The sequence below is a fragment of the Lemur catta genome, chromosome 5 (genome assembly GCF_020740605.2).
Source record: "Lemur catta isolate mLemCat1 chromosome 5, mLemCat1.pri, whole genome shotgun sequence".
In the NCBI taxonomy this organism is placed as follows: domain Eukaryota; kingdom Metazoa; phylum Chordata; class Mammalia; order Primates; family Lemuridae; genus Lemur; species Lemur catta.
The window spans coordinates 111,982,469-112,002,772 of record NC_059132.1 but is presented as its reverse complement, the minus strand read 5'-3'; the positions used below and the strand labels follow the sequence as shown (position 1 = coordinate 112,002,772).

At 45.7% G+C, this 20,304-nt stretch overlaps 1 protein-coding gene across 2 annotated transcripts in view; it reads left to right on the top strand.

Annotated features, from left to right (window-relative positions):
- PALLD (palladin, cytoskeletal associated protein) overlaps positions 1–20,304 on the top strand; it is a 196,832-nt gene that overhangs the window by 139,893 nt on the left and 36,635 nt on the right. For both annotated transcript variants that reach the window (XM_045552536.1, XM_045552537.1), the window contains one exon: positions 15,873–16,460. In XM_045552536.1, the coding sequence (XP_045408492.1) occupies positions 15,873–16,460 (588 nt within the window). The remainder of the gene's footprint in view (positions 1–15,872; positions 16,461–20,304) is intronic.

The window sequence follows — 20,304 nt, the reverse complement described above, 5'->3', positions numbered from 1 at the left end:
GCAAATTGTGCTCCATCGTCTGAAAATGATCTTAATTCAGCCAGAGGCAAACACTTCATCTAATTATCCAAGTAACTTCTTTAAAAGAGAATTTCATTATTTAAAAGCACAATACCCTAAGAAATGGAAGAAACCGAAGCTGGTTTCTATGTACTTCAGATAATATTTTGGTATGACAGCATCTCTGCCCCAGGAAGCAGCAGCCGACATAGCTAAAATATGAAGTGTGGCCCAAATACACAGTGAGAGACTGATAATTTAGGGAAGATTTTTTGTTTTAACCAAGGCACAGAAATTAAAATTTTTTTATCTGCTCCACTTCCATATTTGTTTAAATAAACTTCAAAACTAATTACTTCCAAAGAATTTGTTCTCAGCTATGCGCATGACCAGTGGATGCTGTCAGAGTGTGGGACTCCGCTGAATCATCTAGTAAATGTTTTGAATGTGGAACTTCTGTGTTTAAAAAAATCTTGGCATAAAAAGCACTAGAACTACCATATGGTATTTATCTATATGCTTATTACGTAGGGGATAGCTTGGGAGGGATCTCAAGAAATGGTGACAGTATTTGACACTGGGGAGGGAAGTTAGACTGGGAGGAAAAAAATATGAGATGAAAGAAGATGTACTTTTCCCGCTCTTCTCTTTGTATCTTTTGCATTTTTAAAGAGCAGAGGTTTTTAATTTTGATGAAGTCCATCCAATTTATCAAATTTTTCTTTTATGATCATACTTGGTGTCTTAGCTAAGAAATCTTTGCCTTATAGTCACAAAGATTTTCTCCTTAGTTTTAGGTTCATATTTATATTGAAGATGCATGAATTAATTTTTGTATATGGCATGAGTTGAGGTTATTTTTTTTGCATATGGAAATCCAATAGGGTTTGTAAGATTTCCTTTTTGCATTTTTTATCATGTGCATTATGATCACTTTGAGGATCACAGAATTTAATTCCAAAAGATATAAAAAGAAATATAGAAATGTCTGCAGTTATTATGAGTTCAGTTTTAGTATGACTACTAACACTGATTTTCAAGAACCATCATTGTGCTTTAATTCTTTAAGCCAAAAACGTTACATTCTGTTGTGCAAAAAGACTGTTGATTGCACACTCTTGTAAGGTATCTGGCCTTCAAACATTTTCATAATAAAAACTTGATGACAGTGTTCTCTTATAAGGCAAGAAACTAAAAATGGAGATATTTGTCAGAGTAAAGCTGAACTAAGTTATCTAAATCAGCAAAAATAAAAGAGGGGTCATAATAAACAAGTTCTCTAGTGTCCACACCCCGTCCTGAAGAGAGAAATGGTAGATTTGCGTTTGCCAGACTGCCCAGGGAGACGTATGCATGGTAATGGAGCAAGTCTTCCTGCCTCTCTTAAGCAAGGACTGAGAGATACTGCCCCCAAAGGCACGTGTTGAGAGATCAATATCTGGCTCTCAAATTGCCTTCCAAGGGGGAAGGGATCTCTCAATGCTTTTATTTTGTTGCATTGGGCAAATGCGAGGCCACCCACACCTTCCTTGCCCTTTACCAGAGCTGGGGGCGGCCTCTGCAAATACATGCTAAGCAGTGACTGGCTTTGCAGATGCGCTGATGTAATAGCAAGGGAGCCCACAGGTCTGAGGTTCTTCAGGCATTAAAGTACATGAAGGAGTTCTATTTGAGGAGGAGCTATCACTTCTCCCTACTCAAGTTTGGGACCCATTGAGAGAGAACCTGGGGAGAACTCGGAGGAGAAAGGGAGGTATTGTTGGCCAACCGAGCTTGCAAGTGCTTCACCCTTGAGTTATGCAGACCCTGCCCTCCCAGAAGAGGAGGAGAAGCCCCTCTGACCTCGAGCCTTGGTCCGGAGGGAGGACCCAGCAAGGACGCTGCGCTCCTGGCGGTCCCTCCGCAGGGAAACAAGGTGCAGGCCGGAGCACCCTGCGCCTCATGTCCTCCTGCTACTGCAAGGCAAAAAAAAAAAAAAAGGTTTAGTCTACTAGGTCATTAACACATTAACATATATCATGAATGACTAATGTCTTCTGGCTCATTTTGACATTTTTGTAAATTTTGTGGATCTTTTATTTAGAGATCAACAAATGACCACAGCAAGAAAAAATCACTAGTAAATTTTATGTTTCTATACTTAAAACAGTTACATCGATCCTGTCTTATTCAGAAGATATTAACTACAAAAATACTTACTAGTCTTGGTTCCCTGGTACGAATCGCTTTGTGCTCTTGAGATTACTGGTGGCCACAGTCAAGAGATAAGATCACACCTAAAAGGACAAGTTAGGAATTTAGGACTACAGTCGTTAGACACAATTTTATCGTATTTAAACTTGAAGATGTACAGCATGCTGGTACCACTGTCTCTAGTTGTGTGTATGTGCACGCATGCGCACATGCGCACACGCGCGCACACACACACACACACACACACACACACACACACACACACACACACACACACACGATGAGGCTGGGGTCCTGGGATGTCACCCTGCTGAACGAGTGGCTCACGTGACTTCTAAGCAAGGGCTCATCTTCACCCTTCAGAAGTTGCCCTTGACCTGATTTGGAACACATATTTCTTTTATCTGTATTCTTGTTAGAAATGACTTTTTAGTTCAATTATTTAAAACATTAAGCCTTTTAGTGAACAAGTTCTTACCTTGGTGTCTCCACTTGGGAGAGGCTCTGCCGGCGGCTGCACCAAACCTGCCTGCGGCTCAGGTGGCCGGCCCGGCTTCCTCCCGCCGAGTACATCATCACACAGATGCTGCGCTCACTGGAGTGGCTTTGTCCACTGCTGGTTTTAAATTTTAAGTAGAATAATCACCTGCTGGTATACATGCTACTTCCCTAAATGAAAGGCCCCCTAACTGTCTATAACCTTACGGTATAATCATGAAACCTAGATGCAGTGTGCGCCAAACATCGCATGCTTTGGAAAAGATTAACAAAGTACAGTAGAATAAGCTCAACACTACAGCTGTACGTACTATACTATAAAGTTTTCTTCTTTGGAAAGGCATTTCAAGATTTTGCAGCATTTTTATTGTGTTGGAAATGGTCATAAATACCATATTATGGAAAAGCCCATTTGATAGAATGCCAGATAACATACACAGTCCTATATAACCATGTTGGAAACTTCATGCGGCTATGAGAAATTTCTCTCATTTTTTCCTTAAGAGTAACGGCGTTCAGTAATTGGGTTGTTTTATCTAAGAATTATTTTAGTGGTTTCAGTCATTTCTCAGGGAGGGAACCTCATTTATTACAGTTCTTCCCAAGACACATTTGGATGGACTCCATTTACTGCTGGCAGGATCGGATCTGCCCCCAAGGGGACAGGCTGGTCAGCATGTGAGGGCTGCAGCTCATCCTTTGGCCTCTGAGGAATGTCAAGGTCAGTTGGTCAAAAGCTAAGAAGGGTCAAAGCCATTTAAAATGTACCATCCTTTTCCACGGCCACAAATCTCTTAATTGATGCTGCTAAGCTACGTGTCTCAGGCTTGCCAAAATGCATTTTTGAGCTGTTTCAAGAACTTTTTCCTTCTTCCGTGGAGAGGTTGGAAGGGGAGCAGGCAAGGAACCCTCGGCCTTAACATTTAAACTAGCAATGGGTGACCTTCAAGAGAAAATAAATTACTCTGAGCACCCACATCCAACTGTGCATTCCTTTCGTATTTACTCTTTCAAGATCGAAATATGTAAAAAATGGTATTGGCAGCTTATTATTTATTCAGAAATGGTTAGTTCTTCAGTTCTAGGCCTATGTAAATGGGAATTTTTTTTAATTCTGCATATTTAGTGATAGTCTCTCAAGAGATGGAGTAACATAATAGATGAGCAGTATTAGTAATATTCAGATGTATATCTTGAAAGACTACATAGTGGATTTTACAGCTTGGAGGGACTGTAAAAAATATTTGAAGGGAACTATTTAAAAATAGTCCGACCCTCTGTTTCACAGCTATGAAGAAAGAGCCAGAACGATCTAGTTCAGGCCACACGAGTACTGGGTGACACAGCCACTCTGCCAGGAGGGCGCGAGGCAGCAGGAGAGGCTATACAGGGCCGTCTGCGATTCCAAAGACAAAGCTATTTTTAAGAATTCAATTCCAATTATTCTTCTTCTATTTATTTTCTATAACAAACATCTTGTTCAAAGAGGATAGGGAAGGACAGAACTGTAAGTGAAAACTTATTGCTATTAGGTGACAGGTCTGTTAGTTCTCAGAACTTTGGATTCACATTTTACTTGCAAAATATGAACTGAGAACCTTTATCAATCGGGAGTTCATCTCCTGTGCCCGCACTGCGTATTTTGGACATACAGTGGATGGCTGTGACACGCATGGTGTGTAGTTAGCAGAGACCAAGCATGCAACAGCTTCTCAATGTCATAAATGGTGGCTGATGATGCCAATACTGAAATAAATTCTGGAAGCAAATTTATTTTCTTAGTTTTAAAACCAACTCCTTCAAGTTGCTTTGTATATTCTTATAGTTTCTCCAATATCTGGAAGTTTTTAAAGCTGAGTACATGAGACAAAACTCCCTAAAATTAAATATATGGGATGGCTTCAGGGCATAGCTAGGCTGTCTCTGTGTACAGCTGTTTTGTCACCAGGATTCAGAGATAGATACCGGTGACACAGGACAGAGGGGCTAGGAGTGATGGGGTCAGGGCCACCATCTCGGGTGGAACCCAGATTAGAAAGGTCCTTGTGGCTGAGAAGTCACAGTGTGCATGGTTAGCAGCCAACGAGTCGTGGTGCTTTGCTCAGAGACACTGTAATGGCTGGGGCCGAGCAGACCTTGGTTCAAATCCCATCCCAGCTGCATAACCTCAGGCAACGTACTTTACATCTCTGTGCCTCAGTTTCATCCTCTGTAAAATGGAGATGATAAAGGTGGCCTATCTCCTAGGGTTTTTTATACAGATGCAACAGTTTATATAAGTAAAGCACTTAGGATGGTGTCTGGTACATGGTAAGTGCTGTTATCGCTAGCAGTAGCAGCAGCAATGGTCACGACTGAGTAATTGCTGTGGAGGGAGGCTCCCTGGGGCTGCAAACACAAGGAAGACGAATGACCCCTTCCAAGACAATAGCACTGTGTCATCTTTTACAGTATGACCTTCTTTAAGATACAGACTTCTGGAATTTTATGTTAAGAATAATCTCAACCACTGTCTTAATTTTTTGAATGTACATGGTTAAAAACATTCAAACAGTACAGAAGGTTATAAAAAGCAAAATAAAAGATTTCTTCCTTCTACCTCATGCTAGTCTCACTCAGAGATCAACACTTTTAACCATTTGCTCTTAGTCCTTCTGGTGGTTTTTATCACAGCTGTATGAACGATATATGTATTCATCTATTTGTTGACTCATCAACTTTACACAGTGCTATTAGATTAATTTGTAATATTATTCTTACCGGCAAGATGTTCTTGTCACGCCTTTGGCACCAACCAGTTGATAATCTCTCCTTATTTCCATATCTGTAAAATAAGGAAATTGGACTGGTGGGTTTCCAAGGCCATTTTCTGAAAAAAGGGTTAGAGACCATCTGAACTAACTTAAGCAAAAAAAAGCTGGGGGGCTGAGGGTGAAGCTAATTGATACATGGAATTCAGAGATAAAACTGGTTTCAGATGCTAAAATAGAATCCAATTTTATTTTATTTTATTTATTTTATTTTTTTTTGAGACAGAGTGTCACTCTGTTGCCCTGGCTAGAGTGAGTGCCGTGGTGTCAGCCTCGCTCACAGCAACCTCAAACTCCTGGGCTTAAGCGATCCTCCTGCCTCAGCCTCCCGGGTAGCTGGGACTACAGGCATGCGCCACCATGCCCGGCTAATTTTTTCTATATGTATTTTTAGTTGTCCAGATAGTTTATTTCTATTTTTAGTAGAGACGGGGTCTCGCTCAGGCTGGTCTCAAACTCCTGACCTCGAGCGATCCACCCGCCTCGGCCTGCCAGAGGGCTGGGATTACAGGCGTGAGCCACCGTGCCCGGCCTAGAATCCAATTTTAACTGTCATCTTTTATCTCTCAACTTAGCTTTTTACGTGTTGGCTTCCTTTCTTACAGACTCTCCCATGCTGGCCAGCAACTCTAGGGGAGTCTGTCCTTTTCGTTAGCTGTCAAAGGACAAACAGATACATTTTTCCTTTCCGTCTTCAGTGAGAAAAACCCCAGGGAAGGGCCCGGCCCGGCCTGCCCTGGATCGTGTCTTGATCCTTGGGGGTTTGCTGAAGCCATGTAATGCCTGGCCAGACCCGGGGCACACGCCCACCCTGCCACCAAGGGTCAGAGGACTATGACGGGCAGACCTACACGGAACAGGGCAGAAGCAGATCTGTAAGGGAAGGGAGGGACGCTGCTGCCAGACAGAGGAGGGATGAGTGGTGGATCATGGAAACAAATGTCTGCCCGCCTGGAGTTTCAGGAAACTGACTTTAAGGAGGGACTCATTCACTTCTCCACCTCCTAGTGAGTCATTCCTTGCTTTCAGGAGTGCTGACTGCCACGTCATCAACCAAAAGTAAAGCATGACCTCCGCCTACACATTCTTTACTTAGTATCGGCCAGCAGCAGTTCCTGGCGGGACTGCCACGACCCCTGACACACGGGGGCAGACATCCGTGCTTTGGATCCCCCCCCCAACATGGGCATTCAGAGTGGCCGTGTTGGTAGCTCTCTGCTGGGTCTGTATGGGCTGCCACACGGTGACACGCAGGGAACCGTGGCCTCATTCATACAGGGACCAGCCTGTTATCTGAGGACACGGCCTATGCTCTGGAAAGTGGCTGTAGAGCAGGGCAGGGGTGGGAAGGATGGGTCCTATCGAAGGAGGGACTTGGCGAGAGATGACCGAAATCCCCACCAAGAACTGAAAGTACCCGAGGCACCCCCCTCCTCGGGTAAACAAACTTCCTTGCGTTTGTGACTGATCACCAAATAAAATGGAAAATGGGCCCTGGTGCAGGCTGCCCCTGCCTGGGTCGTGATGGAGGGCCTCGCAGATGCCAGGGCAGGAGCTGCCTTACCAGGGTCACCGACGCTCCCACGTGGGGATGGGAGTTTCATACTGTGGACACTAAAAAGCCAGAAACATAAGTACTGTCATTCTAAGAGCTCTCATATATGTGTGTGTGTGTAGACATATTTCCTCTGTTACAAGACACATTTTCCTCTCTCATATGCCACAAGAAACGCGGTCTAGCAATCTCTTCAGAGGTGTTTAGTGACATCTGGCACAAACACTGTCATAATCCACAGGGTACAAGGAACACATCTGGCGCTGGGAGTGTGGCCTGTGATACCACTGCCAACCCCTGATGGCACCACACCTGCCCGTGGCCAGGGCGGTCGGAGGAGGAGAGGGAACTGCCGTGTGTGGTTAGGGAGGGTTGCAAGAGAGAGACCTTGAAACGGCCACAGAAATGTGAAGACAAACTCGGTGCACGGAGAGCGTGGTGGGGGCGAGGCCCCAAAAGAGAGCAGTGGAGAAAGGCCACAAGGAAGGAAAACAAAATAGACTAATTCGGAAAAATGAAAAAGTGGAAATAGAGCAGTAGTTGGAGACAAGGTTATTAGGACTGCTCGGGGCCAAATGGTGGGAATTTTGGATTTTAGGGGAGAAATTGGGACAAGAGGGACTCTGTTAAGTTTGAAGTGGCACATTCATGTCACGTGGAAATGGGTCCTAGAATCGGGATTCAGGATGGAGGTCTGGCTTAGGGAGATAAGGGGGGGAGGGTGACGCAGTTGAGTCCTTGTGCAGAGAGGGGCCTAAAAGAAGTTTCCATCTTGGTGGGACACCCATATTGGTGGGACACCCGTATTTAGAGAGCTGGAAATGAACCGGTGGGGGAAAGATGGTGCCTGTCCATGGTAGGAAAGCAAGGAGAGGTGGCTGGTGATGTCAGAGAGAAGAGAGCTGCTAGGAAGAGCATGCGGTGGTCACACTGTCAGATGACGTGGAGATGTCAAGACCGAGGACAGAGAAGAGCCGTGGATGGCTGGATTGCAGGTTGTGAACGTAACACCCATAGCTTCATGTTGAACAAAATGGCTTACATCGATTTTTGGAGTATTTCCACAATCGGGTCAAAGGGTAAGACAGGTTGTAGGGGAAAGAGGGGAAGGTTTCTCAAGAGATCAGTGGCTACTGAGGCGCTGAAATGTTTCTTTAAGGAGAGCACCGTCAGCCCTGTGCCCACAGGAGCTGTTTTTTTCTGGGGCAGAATTTATCTGTAAGAATATCTGTCTTAAGGAAAAAAAATACAACAGTGTTAACCAATTAGGTGATGGTTATTCACAGAATAAAAGTATCTTTCCTTTTAGAAAAAGATTTACCATGGAACTACTTTAGTCTGCCTCTCTAATGCCTTTAAAATCTACTTCTGTTTACCAAAAAAATATATATTCAAAACAGATGACATGAATATGAAAACAGCATATGATAAGGTTAAGGGGTGTGTATATATAAAAATAAATACCCTACTTGGACTTGTTTAGTTGTTTATCAGTTCCTTTAAAATGCTTATTTATGTTTAAATCTTACGGGTCTAAAGAGGACAAGTCATAAAATCTAAGTTTATTAGGACCTTGCAGATACTACATTATAAAGTTGAGAAACTGCCCCAGAAAGGATCACAGATGCCTCGTGGCAGAGCTGGAGTTTCTCTGTGTGGCTGAGTCCCGTGCTCGTCACTAACCCGCCTGCCAGCAACGAGGCCACCAAGATCGTCCCTGAGAAAAGCGCAGCTGTGTGGCGCGAGTGCCCTGGAGCTGGATGGAAGAGAGTTCTGTACGTAGAGAAATCTAGGCATTTCGGGTAAATTCAACAGATATTTACTGAGTAGCTCACCTGTGAGTAGAGGGGAAGACACTGAAGATAAACTATTTGGGGCGGCACAGAGAATCGCTATTTCGTAAAGACATTTGGTCAGATAATGGTTTCTTGTTTGAAGGATAAGACTCTGCCCTTAGTAGTAATTCGTGCTCACAGATGCTGACTCACCGCGTTTCGGGGGGACCCAGTCAGAGAGCCTGAGCTCAGGTGCAGAGGACACGGCAGGACGGCGGGAGCCTCCGCACAGTGACAGAGAGTTGAAGAAACTTGAACCATGTCAAACCTTAAAATATGGCAAATTCTTCATTTCATTGAAAGACAGAAAGGGAAGTATCAGTCCATCTTTTTTCCCCTATTTATTCAACATTAAAGTTCTCAACATCTGTCTCACAGGGAGCTTTTCTTTGGTGTTTTACAATTAGAAATGACAGCTTTGATTCTGCCTCAAGTATTATGAATAAAAGGTTGGGAAACAGATTTTTCTTCAAAGTTGTACTTTGTCTATGTTAAGAATTAATACCAAACATTTTCAATTAGGAACAGTTCATATTAATTCCCTTTAATGTCCACTAAATTAGCATTGTTTTTCTAAGAATCAACTAATATCTTCCTGCTGTTTTCACTGGCCTTTGTAGCAACAGAAATGAAAATCATGCAAGGCATCTAACTGCGATTCGGAGTTGATGCTTTGAGAAACTAACCTCATGTTCCTCCCCCAAAAAGACACGGAGGCTGCAACGCCAGCACCGCGTGTCACTGAGATTCATCAGGCGCGTCACGGCTGCAGACACTCTGTCCCTTCTCATACACAGCTTAGGTCAGGCTGCAAATCCTGTTGTTTTGGCAGGGCCAGACATGCTTTGGCCCACGTCCTGCAGTGCTCACGGAGCCGAGATGCCCACTCGCCCCCTAGAGAGCTGCATCTCCACACACCTCCAAGATGGGAATTCTCCGCACCTGGGGAGCCAGCAGCGGACTCAACTTCTGGGAACGGTTCGCGTCGGCACTGACCCTTGACAGACCACACCTCCCCGACCCTCGGTCCTCGTTGCTCGTGCTACACGAGAGACTCGGCCGTGCTTTGCTATTCCAGAGAGCTTCCCAGGAGGATTCGGAATTGGTCAGCAATTGCTCCCTCTCTCTTTCTCATGGTACATGGCATGACTTCAAACAGAGATCAGCTTTATGCATCGAGACACACAGAGCTACCGTCTTTCTGTAGTGGAGCCAAACGTGGCTCTTACTCTAAGTGCAAAGGACAAGTCTTTCTAAAACAGACTCGAGTGGTGTGCCGATTTCACTCAGCTCACTTCTCCCTTGAACTCTGCTGTGCAATTGTATTCAGTGCTGGCTTTGTTTGGAAAGTCAACGCGATTTACAGAAGACTCAGAGTAAATTAAAGACCAAAGAATGGGGCTTTGTAAAGAAACCCATGTCATTTTGCAGAACATGCTAAACGCACACACACATTCCCAAGCAGTGGTTGATTTTAATTTGATTTTAACATTCGCTGGTTTATGGTACTTCATAGACAACCCAGATCTTTACCTCTGCCCCCTCCCCCAACCTCAGGGGAGTATATTTGAATTCATAATTATTGTTGCACTCATAACCTTCTTTAAACCCAATACCATACATTCTCACTGGCATATATTAATTCATTGTTTGTAAACAATTATTCTCAAGATTGTGATTTATAGACCTTTTAGCAAGGGGCAATAAGTTAGTGCTAAACAAAGCAAGTTATTAGATACTGACCCTCATGCGGTAGAGCTAGTTCCTATGATATGAAGATATCAATGGAAACATGAGTAATAGAATAAAAAGAAGATAACTGAAGCATGGATGAAGTCACAGATGGAACTTAACCAGTACTACCTTACAGTTGTGTAGTCTGAGTTCCCAGAATTAATATGTTGAACGCACTCATGCAGAAGATACTGAGCTCATCCCAGCCACGGGGGAAGATGTGGTAGGAGCACCCGGCAGCTTATCCCCTGACTCGCTTATTTTTATTTGAAAATTCTTAAGATTCCGCAGTCCAGTCTGGGGCCCTCCTGCAGTAGGACCATCCTGCTGTCGATGCCTGAGGGACCCTTGAGGGTACGGAAACTGCAGCCAGAAGTTTATGCTATTGTCACTGACAGTGCTGAGCCTGCCGCGGGTGGGTGTCGTGCCGACACTGAGACTGACAGTCCCTGCCTTCAAGGTGCTCATAAGGGGCAGGACCAGAGGCGCTCGCGGTTGGGAGGGTGCAGTACTGCAAGTCTTCATGCGGTGGCTTCCCTATCACACAGTCGAAGTGGAAGGAAAACTTATGAAACAGCAGCATATTCTTCAATCACAAATGTTTTTCCGCTTTGCGATCCCGCATTTCTCCGGACAGTTACGAATGTTCCGTGTTTGGTAGCATGAGCAGGGACAGATTACTCCTTGCCATCCAGACTGCGCTCCAGAGGGACATGCTAGGAATTTCCAGGTTAGGTAAACGTTGTTTTCCAGAACTTCACTTTCACATCATTTATTTTGAACTTGGGCTGCCATTCCCCAGAGAAACAGTGATGTGTGGTAACAATAACTAACATTGTAACAGCCTTTTTCTGCTGACTGAGCACTCGCGGAGAGTGACGTGGCACAGGCTGTCTGCGCCCCGGGGGGCCACCCTGGGACAAGGTACTTGACCCCACTGAGCTGCGGGGAATGTTAACAATGGGGATGACACCACCTGCCTCACTCAGGTGCCGGGTGGCCCTGTGGCTCGCAGGGAGGCAGGGTGGCCACCGGAGCTGCCCACCCACCCCCGCCTGCCCACGCGCACCTGCCGCCGCGTTCCCTGCCGCCGCGTTCCCTGCCGGCCACTCGAGGTGGGAACAGGTGATGACGAAAATCCCTGCAATAAGGGGAACATTGTTCCCATTTTTTAAAGGTCCCTTTTGTGAAGTAACCGGGATTCATGTGGCTCTTCTCTTCTGAGGTGAAAGATTTGCTGAGCTCCTGCCATGAACCAGGCACTGGGCTCCTGTAGCGCTCACAGTGACCCCACAGCTAGTAGCTGGCTGGGTTGGGTTCACGCCACTACGGTCCAGCTGCGACTGTAGCCTTTTTCTCCTCTACTGCATTTCAGCTTGGGGCTGTGTTTTCAGTCTGGTTAAACTTTTTCCAAACTTGCTTTAATCTAGTGGCAGGAGAGATGACTGAGTTGGAAAATAAACTGGGTTCCACACCTCTCTTATCCCTGTCAAATGTAAATCTTTGCCCATCCAACTATCTGTAAAATTATTCTTGTTAAAAGCTTTGTGCAAACCATTGGGCAGGGGGGAATTACTGATTTTCTATGTGTGAGGAGAATCCATTGAGTTAGTGTGCACATATTTCCTTCCTGAGCTGCCAAGATATTCTCCTCTTTGCACCATTTCACCCTAAAAAGAATCAGGTTTGAAGTCAGATATTCTTACATATGTATTAAAACCGTGACTGAGGCTGAGTGCAGTGGCTCAGGCCTGTAATCCCTGCACTTTGGGAGGTCACGGCAGGAGGAACACTTGAGGCCAGGAATTTGAGACCAGCCTGGGCAACATAGTGAGACCCTCAGCTCTTAAACATAGCCAGGCATGGTGGCACACCTGTATTCCTAGGCCCTCAGGAGGCTCAAGCAGGAGGACCACTTCACTTGAGCCACTTCGAGGCCACTTCGAGGCCGCAGTGAGCTATGATTGCACTGCTGCACTCCAGCCTGGGTGACAGAGTGAGACTATCTCTTAAAAACAAAAGCAAAAACAAAACTCCCGACTGATGATTCAGATCCTAAAGGCCCTGGATGCTATAGCTACAAAGAGGCATAAAAGTGAATAAAGTACTCAGGAGGGAGCTACGGCGACAGATTTTTTAGGTCACATGGAAGGTCAAGGTTCTTTTACGTTGTCATGCCTGGTGTAGTGAAAGCAGCCAGGGACAGATTTAGGTTCTACCCTGGCTCTGCAGGTAACCTGCTCTGTGACCTTGAGCAAGTTACTTACATCCTGTTTTCCCACGCATGCACAGATTGACGGGTGCACAAAGTCCCAACTGTCTCATTTCCTTCAGTAGTGAAACTTTTAGAATTGAAGAATGGGCAAAAGTGGGGAATTTCTTAGATTTTTTGAATTAGGGGTGTGGTGGAGAGGGGGAAAAAGAAGCCTGAAGGAGTTTGATGGATTAGTTGGGCAAAACCAAAGCTTTAAACAATATGACACACAAAGTGTGCTTGGCAACCGGGGCTCTCTAGACTCGTAACCTCGTTCTCATCCTTTACACAGTGTTCGCACAACGTGCAATTCAATGTCATTTCCCCGTTTCATTTTCAGAGAAAGGATGGCAAAAAAAGGGGGGTGGGGACTAGAAAAGTGATGACTTTTTTGTAACAGATAACTTCTAAGTAATTTTCAAAAGCTACAGACAACCTCACCTTTCTGGTCCCTTTCATTCACTTGGCCCTTTTATCTCTGTGAAAATCAACTTTTATAAAAATAACTTAGGCCGTGTATGGCGCCTCATATCTATAAGCTCAGCACTTCGGAAGGCAAAGGCAGGAGGATCACTTGAGGTTAGGCGGTCAAGACCAGCCTGGACAACATAGTGAGACCTTGTCTCTACAAAAATTTTTTTAAAAAAATTAGCTGGGCATGGTGGCCTGTAGCCTCAGCTACTCAGGAGGCTGCGACAAGAGGATCAAAGCAATCCTGTCTTTTAAAAAAAAAATTCTAATAAAAATAATGAGAACCGAGAAAATAAAATTGTGCATTTCATCACATCAGAATCCAGCTGTCAAATTCATTTAACTCTAGTGTTTAAAAAAAATTATCCTTTGCACAGAAATCAAGTCCGACACTTGAATACAGAATGTGTGTTTTTACTCTCCCCTCCGCTTCCAATCCCCTGCGTGTTCTGTTCTTCACCCAGTGCGGGACCACGGAAGGGGGGAAGTGGAAACCCTGGCACAGCTCCTCAGTGCAGGGTGTACCAGCAGCCAAGTCTCTAGAACGCCTCTTCATTTCTTGAACTATCACTTCTTACTAAAAGTAGCACATCAGCAGCTTTAAGCCCACTTGGGCAAATTTGAGGGTTCTTTTTAATGCCCACATGAGTGGGCTTGACCACATGGAGAGCCAGCATACGGCTGGTCTGGGCTTTCCTGCCCTGCTTCTCGGAAGGCCAGCTCTTGGGAGCAGCTCCCCAGTCCTGGGCAGAGGCATCCTGGCTCCAGGTGCAGGGCACGACACGGTGTCTGTGGCTGCCTCAGCAGAGCCACCACACACAGCTCTTTGCCGATGCCAGGCCAAACTTACAACACAGCACGCAGCTGTGGCGTGGGCACTGCGAGCCCAGGCGGGTACAGGGTGGGGAGGGCCACACAGATCACTTCCAGGCCAGGTGAAGAGCTGATGAGCATTCCGGGAAGAGAATGCGTTTTACCATAGCTAGGGAATGGGAAAGAGATGGTCAAGGCAGGGAGATCAGGGAGGAGCATTTGGGGACTCAGAATGAGAGTGCTGGATAACGGGTTTTAGAGCTGGTGGGTGGTTTTTATAGGTTCTATTCCTGGGCCAGTTCTAAATACATGAATGCCAGAGCACATGTGCTGGACAGTCTACCCAAACCACAGAGACATCTGGAACTGGGGGCGGTGGCGAATCCCAGCAGTGGCCTGGCTGCTTTTAAAACACTGAAATTAACTCAACAGAACCCCACAAAGTTCTTTGTTGTTCGAGTCTTTGATGCTCTGCACGCGTTAAGAATATAGAACCACCTTCTCTTTATACCTTTCAGTGCCCAAGAAAGTTTGTCTTTTCCTGGATTTAAGTGTAATTGCTTTACTGGAAAATCACAGAAGGTAATGGGAGACACAGGAGGGAGTATGGAATTTGCTGATGTTTCCACACTAGTAACACTTGATAACACACCTAAATCTTTTTTGACTTTTTATAAGCAGCTTCAATTGTTTTTATTGCTGAGTTTCTAAAAGCCTGATTTTTGAAGATTAAATGCCTGTGGATAAGACAGTTTGGGGTTTTTGTTTTTTAGTTTTAAGGTTAGGCGCATAGCTTTGCCTATTCGTAGAATTGTTTGTTTTATCTGCTTTTATAGTTGCCACTTTCTGTTGAAGTTTTTTTTTTTTTCTGACAGCCATTGCTCCCTTTGTTTACCTGATATAAAGGAAAATATGTACAATGTACAATTGAGCTAAACAGGGAAGCTTTTGAATAAAAGAGTGAGATATTAGATAATTGCTAACTGCTTACTTTTATTCCAAAAATTAAAATTCAGACTTTCTCAATGGAAAATATTTGGGCAATTAAATCTACATTACAAAATTTATTTGCTATTGCTTATTGAACACCTACGTGTTAAAGATAAATGTTATTTGATTGCATGCGTTGGAGATATAGCATACAATATTGGTAAGTATTAAGGTTTGTATAAGTAATTGGCATTTCAGGGTTTACTACTAAAATTGTGCATATAATAAAGACTTTTTTAGGGAACAAATGCAGAGATGAAAGCAGATCTTTTAAAAAGGCAGCGTGTGGTATTTACTGAACGCAGAGTTGACAGCACTGAAGTAGGCAGATTGGACTAACCTAAATCTGCCAAAAATAACTTCAATCAAGTGGTGTTTTTCTTTTAGTTTTCTCATTCCGATAGAATTCTTTTTGAAAAAATTGGCCACAAGTGAGAGAACTCAAGTCGAAAAGTTTTTCTCTTTATACCTCTGGTTCTGTTAAGATAAAGCATGGCCCCTGAAGTCAGACGAAATTCCCATCACGGTCTGTAGACTGGTTCGGACCATCTGGCGTAGAGCTCGCATCAGACAGAGAGAACCCGTCATTCTAGCTGGCTGCCCGAGGCGCCCCCGCCGTCCTCCCTGCGTGCTCTGGCACGAACGGTTGGTGACGTTCCCAAGTCGAAGGTTCCTTCCAGTCCCCTCTAAAGATGTCCCCTCTCTTTCTCTCTCCCCAGGGACCCTCTGAAGCTGCAGCAACTGCAGAGCCAAGTCCGCCTGGAGCAGGCGGCCAGCGCGCGGCACGTGTCCCCGCCCGAGCCCTGCGTGTCACCCGCGCCCATGAGCGCGCTGGCCTCCCGCGCCGCCGCCGCCATGCAGTCCTCCGGCTCCTTCAACTACGCGCGCCCCAAGCAGTTCATCGCCGCGCAGAACCTGGGCCCCGCGTCCGGCCACGGCACGCCGGCCTCCAGCCCCAGCTCCTCCAGCCTCCCGTCGCCCATGTCCCCGACGCCCAAGCAGTTCGGCCGCGCGCCGCCCTTCGCCGAGCCCGAGGGCCCCTGGGGCCCGTCCTCGCTGTCGCCGTCGCCCCCGCCGCCGCCGCCCCCGGTCTTCAGCCCCGGCCCGGCCTTCGCGGGGCCCGACGTGTTCCCGCTGCCGCCGCCGCCGCCCCCGCTCCCGAGCCCCGGCCCGGCCGCGCCCTGCCCCGCGCGCCCCGGCCCCGGCCCCGGCCAGACGCCCGCCGCCTTCCTGAGCGCCCTGCTGCCCTCGCAGCCGCCGCCCGCCGCCGTCAACGCCCTGGGGCTGCCCAGGGGCGTCACCCCCGCGTGAGTGACACGGCCCCCCTGCCCACGCCAGCGCCCGCACCCGGGAGGGCCGGGCACGGCTCCCACGGTTCCCTGCAGCCGAGTTTAAACTCGCAGCGCAGCGGCTTTGCCGAGCTGTTGCGTGGCCGCCTTGCCCTTACCAAGATCCACTCTCTTTCCTGCCGATTGAACGCTATAAAATTCTTATCAGGAAATACTCAAACTCTGTGCAGTGCTCTTAATAATTATGAAGAGGGTAGCGGCCTTACCTACCATGGGGGGAGCCTTGTGCCAACCAATTCGCATATATTATTTCGAGAGGCACCCCGGCCCCCAGTAAACTGAGGATTCCAGTAGTTAAATAATGTGCCCAGGGCCACGTGGTCACTAAAGTGAGATTTGAACCCATGTTGTCCAATTTCCAAAGTCCATGCTCTTACCACCAAAATATGTGTCTTAATACCCCACACTAGTATGACAGCAGATGTGGGGAGTTTGGTTATGAAGTATACTTAGTGTTTTTGAAAAACCCAAATTAACAGAATTAAGAAATAAGCCTTTACATGCGTCTAGTGATTGACTGGAAGGGGCAAAAACATGTGAATGTCTGTATGTTGTCATACAAACAAATGAGGTGCCCGCAACCTGGTGAAGACACAATGGTGCCAGTTCTGCCTCTGGCCAGCAGTGTCTCAGGCTAGATTATAGGGCTTTTCCAGCTCAGGTTTTTAGTTGCAGATGATCTACTGTCTGTCTCCTTACATCACAGTGATGATGTGGCAGCTCTATGAAATCTTTGCAACAGAAAATCTTTGAGGATAAATAAGATGACATCTACAAATGTACACTGAAACCTTCAAAAGAAATGTTGTACAGGTGTTTGGCATGTTTTATTGAAGAGTAAAATGAATAAAAGCTAGCACTGACTCATTTTACTGAAGATTTCAAAAATGAGTAAGTGCTAGCAAAAGTCAAGCCACTGCCTGTATCTCAGCTCTCCCTGCTGAAATCCTACTCAGCCTGCCAGAGCCCAGTATTGTTCAGAGGGAAGAGGAGGAACCCCTACTAAAGAATAAAAAGGCCAGGTGCGGTGGCTCACACCTGCAATCATAACACTCTGGGAGGCTGAGGCAGGAGGATCCCTTGAGCTTAGGAGTTGGAGATCAGCCTGAGCAAGAGTGAGACCCCCTCTCTACTAAAAATAGAAAAATTAGCCGGGCATCCTAGCTCAAGGGCCTGTAGTCCCAGCTACTTGGGAGGCTGACACAGGAGGATCAGTGGAGCCCAGGAGTTTGAGGTTGTAGTGCCTATGATGATGCCACTGCACTCCAGCTGGGGTGACAGAGTGAGACTTTGTCTTCAGAAAAATAAAAATGAGAAGACCTTAGAATTCAAGTTTTTTTTTTTTCCATTCATATATAAAATTTCCTTCGCTGGGATAGACTAATAGCCTAATGCCACCCACCATAAAGACAAGCATTGCCCTGTGTGGCCTTGGCTGGGTCTGTCAGGAGCTCCAGGTGGCAATGCCTTGTTTCACTGGGCACTTCCTAAATGTTGATCATGTAAGTTTTATGTCTGAAATCTGGCTTCTTCTCAAACCCTTATTTGAAAAAGCAGAGTCAAGTGAATACGTAAACAAATAAGTCAAATAAAGAAGCCAAATATAGTGCAGTAATGATGTGACAGTGGGCTTCTGTTGAACATCGAGTCACTCAGCTTGATGAGGAAAACCTTTGTCTTTGTCCTCCCCTTTTCTGTTTGAGCTGCTATTTAGCTGCAGTATTGTCTTGTCTAAAAGAAGCTAATTATCAGAGAGACTCAAAAAGTGGGAGTCTGTTGTATGACAGTTTTTCTGTTGTCTCTCATTAAATGGGTACCAAATCCGGCTTCCTAGGAAGATAAATATCAATAATCTGTCCTAATATTTCTCATATGGAATTTGATCAAAGATTAGTTTTTTCAAAGGGGTTGGGTGGTCATGCCTTTTATCATCTTAGGTAGAAATAGTGGCTTATTCTGATCTCCGACTTTGAAACCCCCAAGGAGGTAAGCAGAGGCCCGTCTCAAGTGACAGGAGCACTAGCTTCTTGTCACCATCTCTCACAGTTGCTCCTTTTATGGAGTCAAAATTGTTACCACAAGAGTCCAGTAGTTCCTGCCATTTCTTAAAAACTAACGGGGAAGTCATGCTGATTTTGTGGCTATGGAAAATGTACCCGAAGATTGTTAAGTACTGTAATGTCAAAAATAAGTGACAATGCCAGACTGCAGATTTTTAGCTTGGTGCCAGCCCAGTAAGACATTATTATGTGGTTACGCTTTTGTCTTCAAGGAATTTTCCTGTTGCTAAATCACACACACTTGAAGAATTCATTCTTTCGGTTTGACACAAGTGACTTTTGAAACATTCTTTTCCTCTGGCATACTATGGGGCCAGTCATTCGCATTCTGAATTAAAAACAAAAATGTTGCTATCGTAATAATCCAAATAATTTGCCGAGGGTCCCTTTCAGGACTGCCATGACTAACTGGCATTCTTGAACTTGTAGGATCTGCCAAATTATTGTCAAGTTTATATTTTCAATTCCACTTATAAGTGTTATTTCTTTAGCTAGATGGTTTGGCCTCATAGTTACTATGTAAACTGCCAGCAAATAGATTCATTACACAGGACTCAGTGAAGTAGAAAAGTAGAAATTCATTAGGTTTTTTCACAAGACAGTTTTACCAAAATCTTTTTGTTTTTTTTCTTTTTTGAGACAGAGTCTCACTCTGTTGCCCAGGCTAGAGTGCCCTGGCATCAGCCTAGCTCACAGCAACCTCAAACTCCTGGGCTCAAGCGATCCTCCTGCCTCAGCCTCCCGAGTATCTGGGACTACAGGCATGCTCCACCATGCCTGGCTAATTTTTTCTATATGTATTTTTAGATGTCCATATCATTTCTTTCTATTTTTAGTAGAGACGGGGTCTCGCTCTTGCTCAGGCTGGTCTCAAACTCCTGAGCTCAAATGATCCACCCGCCTCGGCCTCCCAGAGTGCTAGGATTACAGGCTTGAGCCATCACACCCAGCCCCCCAAAATCTTAAATATAAATTTCTGATATCTTACTTTTCTTAACCGTCAGTTGCATACTTACTGTCTTACTCTGTGTGTTTAGCATTGTTATTTCAATCTGGACAAAGGTGGTTAGTATGTACTAAGTTTCCCAACAGTCTGTGGAGACAGAGTTCTGTTTCTCAGACTTCTGGGTGGCAGAGGTCAAGGCAGGGGACAAAGGTCATGTATGCCAGTGATAAGCCACAAAGCCAAGAAAGCAAAAGACGGCGGGACTCTCTCCAGCTTGTAGCCACAGTGTGCGGCTGTTGGTTCATTAGCATTTGGGGAACTTCTGTCCAAGTTTACTGGGGGTCCCTGGCAGAGAAAATATCACCTTGCTCAAAGCTGTTGACAGACACAAATACGAAGTTGACCAAATCTTTTAGATGGAGGCAGTGAGGAGAACATGCCTTAGAGAGAAATCTGTTTGCACTTTTATAAAATTAACATCATATACTCCCCTCACTATTGCTAAGAGTGTGACAGCTCCCCTGCCATAGTCCTGTTCCTCCCTGTAGTACATGGGTGCTGCCAGATGGTTGGGAACCCAGAAGGTTCGGCAGTGCTGCGGGAGCACAGGGCAGCGTGTCTGTCTCTGCTGGGCCGGGCGGTGCTCATCCCAAGGGGCGAATCAGATCCCATCCACCCCTGAGAGCCAGCCTGGCGCTGTGTCTTGTGCCCGCCTTCACGTTCTTGGAGTCTGTGCTCACAGGGATCGCCACCTGGCCACAATGCTGCGTGTCCTATACTCGTAGCTGCCTCTCTT